Here is a 13,894-nt window from a genome sequence, read left to right on the forward strand (position 1 = left end):
GCTGAGCTGGGAGAAAGAAGTGAAAATGTAATCCAGCTGCTTGGCTCATGCTCTTTCAACATCTGTGAGTGGGGTTCTCTGTGTCTGTGTGTTGGGGTCAAAAAGTGCAGCTTGCTTATTAGGTTTGGTAAGTAATAAAAATGACATTGACATGCATTCCAGCTGAAAGCTGCAAATCAGCATGCACTTGGAAATACTTGTGCTCCTAGGTATGTTAATAGCTGGTGGAGTGGGTGTTTTAGGGGAACGCCTCATTATTACAGTCTGCAATTGAACGTGTTTCATTCCCCTGCCATTATGAAACTTAACATAGATTTTCAAATCAATCCAAAAAGTATTAAGGAGTCACAAGTCCTAGAAACAAACATCCAAACAAAGACAACACAGAAAGACAGCATATGCTCTGCAATTAAAGTCATGTGTTTTTTTGCAATTCTTTTTTTTTTTCTTTTTTGCAGCAGCTGACCCAAGCCAGTTCTAGAAAGTAGAATCTCACTTGGTTCGAAAGAAGGCAACACATTCACACCTATACACAACACATTTTCATCCCAAAACATTTCTGGTTATTATTGAAACATGAATCCCAAATATGTATGCAAGCCCAGTACCGATTGAGCCAGGCTGTGGTTTTAAACAGAGCTGTGTAAGCCCCTGGCTGGTCGATCCAGCCTGGGATATGGAACATTGGAACACTATGACACCTCCTGCACAAGGTGTCTCCCTTCCCCTCGCTCTCGGAGCTGCACACTGACTGTGTTTCCACCTCCTGTGCAAGGTGTCTCCCTTCCCCTCGCTCTCCAAGCTAGTAGGAGTCTGTGATGTGCTGCACATAGCGAAGTCTGAGACCTCCAATAATCTTCCTTTTGAAAATAACACAAAAGGACCACAAGATTTCAGTGGACATTATATGCAACACCTCCTGTGTGTGTATGTCGGCTCACTTAATAGCACCTAACCATGGGGGGCAGCCACCATGCAAATCACTGCAGAAAAACAGCACAGTTTTTTGCCACCAGTTCCAGTACAATTCTGCAACGAATAGGAAACAACTGTTGACTAATGTACAAAACCCCTGAATTAAATACACAAGCTTATTTCTGATTTGATAACTAAATGTGTTTTTATCCCTGTCTAAAAAAAACATGCTAATGATGATCTGGAGTAATGCAAGCAATGAGCATCGAATCTATCTGCGAATGTAATGTTACGTGGGCACAATTATAGCGCCCATCGTTTGACACCCCTGGAGTACCGCAGACAGTTAGCTGGCTGTGCCTCTATCACATGCCCGACAACTCAGCAGCCCTGTACTGTGTTCCCTTCATTGGCAGCGATATCCAGTCAAGTCATGTTTTTGATCAGCAGAGGCTGCAGCAGTCACTTGTAATGAACCCCCACTATGAGCAAAATGCACATCATAACCAACAACAGGCAGTTGTATTGCCTTGGCAACAGCTTTTATAAGGGAAAAAACTAAAGAAAAAGTATATAGAAAAGATTCAATAAAAAATACAAAGTTATGCTGTGCTCCAAAAAATACAAAAAAAAATAAAAAATCACTCCGATACATGCATGAGGGAGGTCATTAAATAGAATATAAATACATCATTAAATTACACACACTTTTTCCAGAGGTGGTCCCCTCAGTTCTGTATAGAGCGGCAATGGTCAATCTCTGGTGTGCTCCATGCTTGCTGTCATTTTGCAAGGCCTGTACAATGTCAGGAACAGTTTATTTGAACAATCCTTTAGGTTAACAGTATCATTCTGTGGCTTTGCACAATTATTTAGTGAAGTCATTTCGGTCATTTACATTTTTTTTTTTTTTTTCAATATATAAACCAGGATGTTTTGCAGGCAAAAACAAAGGTTCCTGCAGTTCTGCTGTTAGATTCAGCATTCTGCTATGATGATCCTTTGGGAAAGAGCAATGATGTAAAAACTTGAAAGATTTCCTAATGGTCTTCAATGGCAATGTGTTGCCACTGCTATGCAAGGAACTATCATATGGACAGCTGCATTGGCTGGACCAAGGTAGCATTTTCATTCATATACCAATACCAGACACAACATTAAATGACTGATACTATAGTTTAATAAGTTGCTCAAAGTCTTTGTTTTTGCCATGACAACTTCCAAATTCAAGACCATTAAAACTAAATGGACTACTAATGGAATGAGGGACTACTGTACAGCAAACGTTATCTACAGTAACTCAACAAGGGCAATAAAAATGAACTGCAAGTGGTACACAAAGTATAGTTTATCACATAAATATCATTTTGGAAGATTAATAAGTAAAGTAAGAAAACGTTTACACAAACGTCAGTCAGCTAAAACACGTATGTAACTTTCTTTTCTCCAGTAAAAATGATCAGTATGTATTACATTAATAGGCTTGACCAACATCCTTACAATGTCAGAAAAAAATGTTGTGTCAGGGAGAGTGATCCAGCTTTTACCAGTAAAAATATCCCAGCAGACAGCAGGACTGTCAGCTTTTGTTTACTGAAGCATGAGAAAGAGAAAAGGCATGTTTTGTCATTAAAAGGATTGATTTTACCAGAAAAAAATATCAGATGATGCTTTAAGAATGAAAAAGACTGAGGTCTGCCAATAAATACTGCCCACTTTTGCCAGTAAAAGTACCAGTTAGCTGATAGAGTTGTCAGTTTTTGCTGGTAAAATGGTCGCAACTTTTCAGTTGAATGACTAACATGTAAGTTCGGCAGTAAATTCCCCATGCTTTTTCTCGACTCCACACCTTCACAGCAGATTTATTTAAAATATAAAATAAATACTCGAGAGCTTCACAGACTGCAAGCATAACCCCTGGGAATGAGGCTGGGAAACTCTGGCCAGTGAGTGATAATGAGTGTGTGTTTGTGAGTACCGTGTGAACAAACCACGGTATGTGGTGGAAAGAGATATCAAACTGTCAACACACCGAAACAGCTGTGCGGTCCGAAGGAGACCCATTTACAGTATTTTACAAGAAACAAAGAAGGGTTTAAAAAGTTTATGCAAGTTGCCTTGGAGTGGCCACTAGTTAGCCTCGACTGAGAGATACAGTCTGATGTTTCAAACAGAGTTCAGTTAGGCCAAGAGGTGAGAGTTGCAGGCTGCTGACTCCTAGAAATGTCTTTCACCCAAGCTGAAGAAATTCTCTTCTGCTAAGTCCTTGCCCTCTCAGCCCCAGAGCCAAGTCAGCGTTCATGAGATGAAATTCCCTACGTGTCTCTAAGCGATCGCGGGATCCTGTGCCTCTCGTCCGAGCCCTTGTTCCGTGCCTTGCGCCCGCTCTCCTGTGCCAGCTTGTACTTGTTCAACATGGCCTTGTGTTTGCGCCTCTGCTTATCGCTGCACCAGACCCGCTCGCAGTACTCCTCTACGCGCGGCAGATTGGATGGGCCAATCAGCTGCATGATGTCCTTGAACCAGGAGCGTCCATGGGGCGTGGCCCGCTGGATGTGGCAAGGCAGTGGCCGGTACCCCGCCCACTCCTCTCCGGCCCCGCCCTCCTTGTTGAAGAGCTCCCTCAGTGTCTCCCCACGCAGGACCTCCAGGGATATGCGCAGCAGCGTCTGGGCAAAGCCGTGCTCCCGCGACTGGCACACATACACCCCCTCGTCGTGCCGGAACACCTTGCGGAACAGCAGGCCCTGCTCCGTCCAGATCATCCGCTCATCAGTCTTCACCTGGGGGAAGCATAGTTGACAAAAATGTCTCATTAATTGCCTGAAAACGAGTTACACCCTGAGTAAACTGCATTATCACTATTGAATATAATATTGCTGTTATACTGCTACAGTGCAGAAGAAGGACAAACAAAACTCACTTCTAACCTTATTGACTTACCTGCACTGTATAATTGCAATAATTAAAGATATGTTAAATAACAAGGCAGGCGCTAGATGCTGGGATTGATCAGTCCTCAAAGCACTGACCTCATCTCTGTGGTCATCTCTCTCCACAAACCAGGTGACGGTGGCCTGGGGAGATTTGGGAACACACTCCAGGAAGGTGCTGTTGTTCTCTGTCCCGTACACCACCTTTTCCTCTGTGCTGTCCAAGTCTTCCACTGTGGGAGAGAGAAGCAGGGAATCGGACAGGAAAGACGATAACTACAGAGTCCTCCCCCTTACCCATAGAACAGAGAGGCAAGAACTGCTTGTCACACAACCTGATAATAATAAACATGTATAAACAGTAGGAATAGAATTATGACTCCACCTACTTCGGGTGTATAATGGCCGTGCTAAAAGTACTCAAAAGTAGAAGATGTTGCTCCAAAACTTCCTAATGAACTTCTTTCTGATTTTCTCAAAATGATGCGCTGATTAGATTATGGATATGATCTGGTCCAAGCTGACTGGCTGGTGATCATCTTTGCCAGGTGGGTTCATAGTTCTGGACCTACCGTATTTCTGTTCCACACTGGAATAGAAAGTGAAGGTGGCTCACCGCTGACGTTCTGGTCCAGGCACTGGTGGACTGGGTTTCCATTGCGGATGTCCTGCCTGCGGAAGCGTCTCTTGTTGTGGGGCTGGTAGCGGGTGCAGGAGACCCCGTCCCAGGCACAGTAGGGATCCCGTGCCAGACAGCACTCTGCACACGCCTTTCCGTACGTCTCGCAGCGATGCAGCCTCACCTGTGCCACTCCCACCTGGGAGCCCACGTACAGCATTTGCTGGAAAGGAAATGGGACGGGGTTAATAATACAGTGCGCCAGTCACTGCAGTGACCAAAGTCCTGGTTAGAGATGCAGTACAGTGTCTAAAAGACTTACCCGTTTGACAGAGATCTTCATGGAGGTAATGGGTGTTGGCACCTGAAAATTGAAAACAGAGAATGAAACACTTGATTTGTCACCAGCGTGCTATACAGCACAATCTGTGGCGCTTTCATTAAGTTTCTCCAACTAGCGTGTGATTATATTGTAATGACACAGTAATTGCACGTGGTTGTGTATTGCAGTGCAACAGAATGCCTAGTTAAAAAAAGTAAACATCTTGGCAGTTCCTAGTGTCTCCTGTAATTACACTGAGTTTACACATGTGACTGTGTACTTACAGTACTATGTAATTACTATGTAACCAACACACACATGCAATTTAAGTGCAATTACACTGCATCTGGAGCCAAAACTCTCTAATCACTGAGCATCTCTAACCCAGAAGATCTCTTATCTTAGATCAGGGCAGTCCTTATCAAAGTTTACCAAAGTAATTTTGCAGTTTTGAATCCACGTCTGTTTACCATAGATTCACCATGTATATGATATGCAATGCGTGCATGTGCTTTACCATGATTCCGATGTGATTCCAGTCTATGCTCCTATGCATATACTATGATAGACCGTTATAAGGTGCGAGGTTCATACCTTGAAGACCTGCAGCTCTTCCAGGGTTACCTCTTCAGTGTGGAGAGAGTTTCCGCTGTGTAACACAATTCCCTTGAGCACAGAGCCAGCATCTGGAGAAGGGGAGAGGGCCAGGAGTCATTAAGGACTTAACAATATAGTGCCAGCAAGACGCTGTATATATCATGAGACGTTGTATATATCAGACCCTGATCCCAGCAGACGTTGTATATATCAGACCCTGATCCCAGCAGACGCTGTATATATCAGACCCTGATCCCAGCAGACGCTGTATATATCAGACCCTGATCCCACAAGATGTTATATATCCCTATATCCTCCGACAGGGAGGATAAAGAAGGAGCTGTCCGTCTCACCCGTGCCGATGAACATGACGTCGTACTGCCCGTCCTCGGCCTCCACGCGGTCCACCACGATGTGCCCCAGCCGGTACTCTACGTTGGTCTTGACCAGCACAGGCTGCCGCAGGGCCGGGTACACTGGCTGGGACATGAGCGGGTGACTGCGGGCAAACTGGAGCACTCCGTCCGGGTAGTCCTTGGTGCTGCCAAACTGCCGGCCCGGCTGGTTCGTGATCTTGCTCGGGCACTGGAGGAGAGAGTGAGAGAGAGAAAGAAAAAAAATAAAGGCTTAATGAAAAAGCTTCTGTCTTGTCTTCAACAGCCACATTGCTCCCTCCCACTGTCTAAACTGGGGGCTACGTGAGCTACCTGCAATACCATGGCGTAGTAGCGGTACCAAATAGCATCCTCTGTATTTGTGAATACTTGTGAATGTGGGTCGCTAACTCTAGGTAGGAATTAGAATCACTTCATGTTAAATGCTGTCTCCTGACTGTGATAACCTGTAATTTTGTTTTTTCCCCATGCTTTTACCCAAGCTCATGCTACAGATTGAATGTGCTTTACTAAGGTTAATCATGCTTTGTCACCAGGATTTACCATACTGGCCTATGGTTTGCAATGCTTGTGTTCAGCCATGCACTCACTGTGCTTTTTCTGTCGTAGGTGTTAACCATTGCAGACGGCTTTCAGCTTTTTGTGACCATTCTGTTTTTGATATTAATGACAGACTTTAGACAGTTCGAAACAAGTAAGGTTAAATAGATCGATGCACACTCTGAAACCCTAGAGGTTCCCGTCCCGTCAGAAGATGTTGCTTCAAGACACGTTTTCCCTTTGTTTGCTGTGTTGTGTGGTATATAAAGGGGTTCAACTGAAGGAACCAACAGTCAGACAACAAGGCAGTGTGTGTGACTCCCATCTCTCTGAGAGCTGCCAGCCTCGAGTGTGAGTGTGTGTCATTCTTCAGAAACAGAAAGGCGCAGCTTCGGCAGGATTCATGAAAGCCACACTGTATGAATCGATGTTGGTGATTCTGTTTCAGAGATGTTTCAGCGCTGGTTCAATGAGGTGCTGATTGATTCACATTCTGATTTTCCAGATTACTGAATTGCTGTTGCCCTAAAGAGCAGGATTATAATGTACTGACCTGGCAGCTATTGAAAACATTACTTAAAAGGAACATAAAAATAGCATAGTCCATAATTTTATTTTACCATGCTTTACTATGCTTGCCTGTGCTTTGCCATGCATTCACTACAGTTTTACTATGCTTTACTACACTTTTACTAAGGGTGATCGTAATAAACTTTTACAAGATGTCTCAGTTAAAAAAAACTAAAAACTTGGCAAATGCAGGTAGTTTTTTTTCCCAAGCAAACAATGAAGCCACAATGTATAGAGACAACACTGCAGACCACACCGCACGTTCTGGGACTGGCACGTGGTTAAGTTCACTCCAGACCACGGAGATAAGAGGCTTACCACGCCGGGCCGTGGGTAGGGCACTCTGCCCTCGAAGGCACTCCACTGGTAGTTGGGACCCTCCTGGTGGGCGAAAGGGCCGTTGAACGCCTCACGAATGTCCGCCATGCGATAGACACACACTGCAAAGCCCTGGAACACATTGCTGAAGAGAGGAAGACAGATCCATGAGTTATTATTGAAGCATACGGAAAGGGATTTCATCTTTAGAGTATCAATTTTAAATAATAAGACAATATGAAACAAGCCAATCAAGCTAATTATATATATATATATATATATATATATATATATATATATATATATATATATATATATATATATATATATATATATATATATATATATATATATATATATATATATTATATATATATATATATATATATATATATATATATATATATATATATATATATATATATATATATATATATATATATATATATATATATATATATATATATATATAGATATAGATATAGATACACACACACAGACACACACACATAATATATAATCTATCACCATTCTGACAGGGCAAGTTTTTTCCATCCAGAAATAACAAGCAGTCACAATGGAAATCAAATATAACATTATAGTTATATTAACTATAACTATCCTAGGGGGAACAATACAATGATTTTGAAAAGGAATCCAATTAACTGTTGAAATAACAGATTATGGTTTTATGCAGTGAGGAGGTGGAAGAGAGCTGAGAGAGGGTGTGAGGAAAGGGAGTTGGAGGATCACCTGATGGTGCTGAATATTGCGTAGACCTCTGGGTTTTTCTCATCCTTTGTTCTCAGCAGAAAGACGTCCTCTGAGAACCAGACACAAAGGATTAAATTGCATGTACCTTGGGGCGGGGTTATAGGAAAGGGCAGCCTCCAATCAGGACATCTCCTGAACCCTAGAACCCGCCCACCAGCTCACACATATCAATGCAAACACACCGCTAGATATACGTGCTTGTAACACTGTGAAGATTTACAGAATAATATGCACAGGGCTGTCAAAAGCAAGCTTAAAGACTCATTGTCAGAAAGAAATACAATTGTTTTAATAGTAAAAAAAAAAAAAAAAACAGCAAAAAAGTACTCAGATCAATAATGTATCTTACCCAGCTCGTCGAAGTGCGTGTCTATCCCGTGAGGTCCGGGGACGGAGCACACCAGCCTGGCCTTGATGAAGGTGCTCCACTTGTTGACCAGCACTCTCTGACCGCCCGCATCATTCTGTAACACAACGAGAGAGAGCTGCTTTACAGAGTTGGACTCATGGTGGCTGGGCAATTCATTGGTCTCTTTCTGCTCTCGGATAACTCCGAAATACCAACATTCAGTGAAGACTTGTTCAACCCCACTAATGAAAACGGCACGTTGATACAAACTAGCTGATTAAAAAAAACACAAGCCCCTAGAAAGACAGAGAGGCATGAAAAAAACCTTAATTGTAGGGATGTGGTAACATAACAGAATGCTGGTATTATGTTTATTTTTTTTCAATGCTGGAATTAGCTAAGCACCTGCGATATGTGGTATGCTGATATACCAGCATGTCATGCAACCTTCTGTACCATTGAGGGCATGCAAGCAGCAACCTGTTTCAGGGCCAGAGAGACGGCAGACAGGAAACACTAAAGAGCCCTTGGGGGAGTTTATCCACACCAAGCAATGAAACCCCTGGAACGTCTCTTTAGTGCCCTGTGATCAGCCACTGTGTGAAGTGACGCTGGTTAGTTATTGCCTCTCGAAAGCAAATCTTTACATCAGTGTTGGATTTAGCACTTCTGAAAAGTCACTGGAGGGTCAAGTCTGTCTAGGAAAGGCCTGGTGTAATTATAGTACTGCTCTTAAAAAAAGTAGCTGTCTGTATCTGTATTCATGCACACAAGAGTTTGGCCAAACCAGATGGTGACATCTGTTTAAATCAGAAAAGTTGATTGTGGCAGACTGCTTAATGGCACCTTATCAGGTTTCAAGAAATTATAGCCGCTAGGAAAACGCCAACTTCAATGTGCTGCATGTATGTAGCGATCAAAGCCAGAACTGAAATGGTGCTGACGTGTTGAGGGTGACTGTGAGGAATCATCTGTGATGAGAGCAGTTTTACCCGAGTGCTATTCAGGCATTCATTGAATCTCAACCAAACGCAGTGCAGCTGTGAAGCAAGATCTGTTTGGTTTGGCCCAAGTACTTCTCACTGTATTATTTACTGCTGCTGCTAATGCATCACCAACACATAAAGCATTACAGCTGGCCCATGAGCATTATAATATGCATTGAAACATGTTTTGGGAAGCATGTCACTGGATACTTGTGGGCTTCCATATTTTTCCCCGAAAGCTGGAGATTGAATTACTGACTGAATGAAGCACACTGCAAGCCAGCTGTTACGATTGGCATTGTGTTTTCAAATCTACAATGATGGAATGAGATCGACTCAACAAGATTGAGGAAGAAAACCAGTCCAGCTGTTCAATAACATGTTCATGAGTGACTCCACTGACAATAGTTTGTGTGTGATCAAAACTTTTACAACAATCCAACTGCTGCTCTTGGTTTTACTGTATTTATGAAGTTAGCAATTCCGATTAACCATGCCACAGACTCACCGCGCACACACGCCCTACGCGGCTGTAGATGGCGCCACTTTTGCCATTGGCTTCCATGGCCTTCTCGGTGAAGAAGAAATAGACCTTGTCATTGTCGCGATCGTCATTGTCCGGGATCAAATGAGCCGCCACAAACTTGGGATCTGTAGACGGGAAGAAATCCTTGCATGAATTCCAGTCTGCTTGAACCATGAGGAAACTTTCTGGCACCAAAAAAGTTCCCAATTTAACATATACTAAAACTAAAGAAACAACATTTTCCTGGAAACTAATATCCAAGTTTTACTGTCTGGAAAATTTGATGAAACACTGGCAATGAACTGATAGTGAGCAGCTTGGTAAAGAAAGTAGGGGAAGTCTTCAAGCGTAGACTAATTAATCTGTTTTAAATCAGACTTCAGTTTAACTCCAACAAGGTGGGCTACTGTTTATTAAATTATAGGCAGCTTCCAAGGCTTTCTGTTAGTTTTGTAATTCTCAGACAGAGCTGAGGGTTAAATCAGCAAGATCTGCACCAGGAGCTTCCTGATGGAAAATGGCCTTGTTGCTAAAATAATGTATTTCTTTATTTATTTATTTTTTGTCCTAAAACTTCGACTGACTTGCATCCAGCAGCCCTAATAATACAATCTCCGGAAGTGCTGGAGAGTTCGACAGGGTCGGAGGGGCTAACCGTGTAACAGCCGCTGGTCAGTCTCTGTTCTCATTGTGGAACGGGAGCCCATACTACGGAAAATCACAGAATCCCGCCCCAGGAAGTCTGCCGTCAGCCCTGTGTAGAGCTCACCACCTGCAGGGGGGGAGGCAGAGAGACAGATTTAGCAGCCAGGCAGGCAGTGGCAGTGCATTGATAACGTGTTACAATATTCACTTTCTAAACCCACCGAGGGTGCTGATGAAATAAAAAAAACAAAAATAAAGAGAGAGCGCAGCTGTACTGAAACAAGATCACAGAGAGGGAATTGCTTGGGGTGAATTGAATAATTGTGTATCGATTCATTTTTATCATATTGTGTCAAGCATCGTATAATGACATTGTGGAGACATTTGAGAGTTTCATTGTGGAGACATTTGAGAGTTTCCCAGGGTGATTGGTCACTGACTCCTTTTAAGAAATAGGATCACTTTTATTATATGCCTTGTGAGATGTTACAGGTTAGGGACTGGCATTACTTGGAACACAAGATAGGAAGAACATCGGGCAAGTGTTGAATGTCAGTTATTATTTCCCTTTTATTAGAAAATATACTTTGAACTTTATACAGTACTTACAACTGTTTTACAAGCATTACTCATGGCTTGTGTGTCATCTGATTTGTGCCATGTTGTAAGGTGTGGCAGGTTTGGCTCGGATGCCTGAACTTTGAAGCCAGTCAAATGAATTTTCATTGGTTCTGAAAAGAACATGCTAGTGCATTTTGCAGCCAGGACTGAGACCTTGTTGGCAGCCTTGTCTGATGAGTTTGCCTAGGGCTCTGTGTGTTCAGCAGTGTCCGATGCGTTTGCACAGGGCTCTGTGTGTTCAGCAGTGTCTGATGCGTTTGCATAGGGCTCTGTGTGTTCAGCAGTGTCTGATGCGTTTGCACAGGGCTCTGTGTGTTCAACAGTGTCTGATGCGTTTGCACAGGGCTCTGTGTGTTCAGCAGTGTCTGATGCGTTTGCATAGGGCTCTGTGTGTTCAGCAGTGTCTGATGCGTTTGCATAGGGCTCTGTGTGTTCAGCAGTGTCTGATGCGTTTGCACAGGGCTCTGTGTGTTCAGCAGTGTCTGATGCGTTTGCACAGGGCTCTGTGTGTTCAACAGTGTCTGATGCGTTTGCATAGGGCTCTGTGTGTTCAGCAGTGTCTGATGCGTTTGCATAGGGCTCTGTGTGTTCAGCAGTGTCTGATGCGTTTGCACAGGGCTCTGTGTGTTCAGCAGTGTCTGATGCGTTTGCATAGGGCTCTGTGTGTTCAGCAGTGTCTGATGCGTTTGCACAGGGCTCTGTGTGTTCAGCAGTGTCTGATGCGTTTGCATAGGGCTCTGTGTGTTCAGCAGTGTCTGATGCGTTTGCACAGGGCTCTGTGTGTTCAGCAGTGTCTGATGCGTTTGCATAGGGCTCTGTGTGTTCAGCAGTGTCTGATGCGTTTGCATAGGGCTCTGTGTGTTCAGCAGTGTCTGATGCGTTTGCATAGGGCTCTGTGTGTTCAGCAGTGTCTGATGCGTTTGCACAGGGCTCTGTGTGTTCAACAGTGTCTGATGCGTTTGCATAGGGCTCTGTGTGTTCAGCAGTGTCTGATGCGTTTGCATAGGGCTCTGTGTGTTCAGCAGTGTCTGATGCGTTTGCACAGGGCTCTGTGTGTTCAGCAGTGTCTGATGCGTTTGCATAGGGCTCTGTGTGTTCAGCAGTGTCTGATGCGTTTGCATAGGGCTCTGTGTGTTCAGCAGTGTCTGATGCGTTTGCATAGGGCTCTGTGTGTTCAGCAGTGTCTGATGCGTTTGCATAGGGCTCTGTGTGTTCAGCAGTGTCTGATGCGTTTGCATAGGGCTCTGTGTGTTCAGCAGTGTCTGATGCGTTTGCACAGGGCTCTGTGTGTTCAGCAGTGTCTGATGCGTTTGCACAGGGCTCTGTGTGTTCAGCAGTGTCTGATGCGTTTGCATAGGGCTCTGTGTGTTCAGCAGTGTCTGATGCGTTTGCATAGGGCTCTGTGTGTTCAGCAGTGTCTGATGCGTTTGCATAGGGCTCTGTGTGTTCAGCAGTGTCTGATGCGTTTGCATAGGGCTCTGTGTGTTCAGCAGTGTCTGATGCGTTTGCATAGGGCTCTGTGTGTTCAGCAGTGTCTGATGCGTTTGCACAGGGCTCTGTGTGTTCAGCAGTGTCTGATGCGTTTGCACAGGGCTCTGTGTGTTCAGCAGTGTCTGATGCGTTTGCATAGGGCTCTGTGTGTTCAGCAGTGTCTGATGCGTTTGCATAGGGCTCTGTGTGTTCAGCAGTGTCTGATCAACAAATCCAACAATAACAACATCAGGGATGAAGTACTGTAATATTCCCACAGCATAGCAGTTTGTGCTATTTAAGATTTTATAGCACTGAGCTGAAATAGGCAAAACATACAGAGGGAAAGCTCAGCTGGGCGTAAGTAATGTCATCTGGAATGGCTCAAAATGCTGGGCAATACAGAAGTTCTAAAAACAAAGGCATAGAATACAGAATGTTTAAATGTAGCAGAAAGGTTCTTGTCGGAATCCGGTTTGATAAAACTACAATTCCTATTGTATTATATTTCAAGAAAGGCACACACCGATGAAGGTGCTTGCGAAGGGCTTGCCGGGATCATGAGGGCACCTGCCCCGCCCGTTCTCCACGCTAGCAGGGTCCATCCTGAACACATGCTGTGAAACAAAACAAGACACAGAGTGGACAGGAGGGGGAGTTAGCTTTAACCTGCAGTGCTGTTAAATAAGAGGCGAGCCCGTCATTGCAGGCTGCTGAACCCCCCACGTGGAGTTGATGTAAACGTACTGGAGGGTTTCCAGCCCCCCCCAGCACCTGCTCAGCTTTACTTTCACAACTCAGCCATGCAGTTCACACAGTGTAGTTGACTGCTGGCAGCAGATGAGAAGATGCCACCATTCCAAGGGTTCAGCCCTGCTAAAAGACTGGAATTGCACAAAGACCAGCACTGTTTAACTTTTGTCCCATAAATCTGGAAAGGTCCATAAATCCAATATCTTCACACTCCCTCACATACTGCAGTGACCCTGGCACTGTAGATCAGTGGTTCCCAACCCTGTTTCTGAGGACCCCTGTGTCTGCTGGTTTTGATTCCAACTGAGGAACTGATTCAACGAGACCCTTAATTGAATTGATAATTTGCTTAATTATGGTTTTCAGCTCTTAACAGTTGCATATTTCAAGTTAGCTGTGACATTTTATAAGTAACTTGAACTCTGCAACTGTTTAAGAGCTGAAAACAATTAAAAAGCTCTAATTAAGCAAATGGTCAGTTCAATGAAGGGTCTTGTTAAGTAACTGAGCGCTCAATTGGAATGAAAACCAGCAGACGCATGGGGTCCCCAGGACCGGGTT

General features: G+C 43.9%; 1 protein-coding gene across 1 annotated transcript in view; it reads right to left on the reverse strand.

Moving 5' to 3' along the window:
* Positions 1 to 1,575: 1,575 nt before the first annotated feature.
* LOC121298121 (semaphorin-3G-like) overlaps positions 1,576 to 13,894 on the reverse strand; it is a 41,254-nt gene continuing 28,935 nt past the window's right edge. Inside the window, exons 5-16 of the mRNA XM_041224950.1 lie at positions 13,107 to 13,197; positions 10,500 to 10,616; positions 9,827 to 9,969; positions 8,333 to 8,447; positions 7,963 to 8,032; positions 7,210 to 7,354; positions 5,740 to 5,971; positions 5,384 to 5,475; positions 4,790 to 4,831; positions 4,465 to 4,690; positions 3,948 to 4,081; positions 1,576 to 3,698 (exon numbers count right to left, since the gene is read on the reverse strand). Of these exons, the coding sequence (XP_041080884.1) occupies positions 3,231 to 3,698; positions 3,948 to 4,081; positions 4,465 to 4,690; positions 4,790 to 4,831; positions 5,384 to 5,475; positions 5,740 to 5,971; positions 7,210 to 7,354; positions 7,963 to 8,032; positions 8,333 to 8,447; positions 9,827 to 9,969; positions 10,500 to 10,616; positions 13,107 to 13,197 (1,875 nt within the window). The 3' untranslated portion in view covers positions 1,576 to 3,230. The remainder of the gene's footprint in view (positions 3,699 to 3,947; positions 4,082 to 4,464; positions 4,691 to 4,789; positions 4,832 to 5,383; positions 5,476 to 5,739; positions 5,972 to 7,209; positions 7,355 to 7,962; positions 8,033 to 8,332; positions 8,448 to 9,826; positions 9,970 to 10,499; positions 10,617 to 13,106; positions 13,198 to 13,894) is intronic.

The sequence above is a fragment of the Polyodon spathula genome, chromosome 23, assembly GCF_017654505.1.
Source record: "Polyodon spathula isolate WHYD16114869_AA chromosome 23, ASM1765450v1, whole genome shotgun sequence".
In the NCBI taxonomy this organism is placed as follows: domain Eukaryota; kingdom Metazoa; phylum Chordata; class Actinopteri; order Acipenseriformes; family Polyodontidae; genus Polyodon; species Polyodon spathula.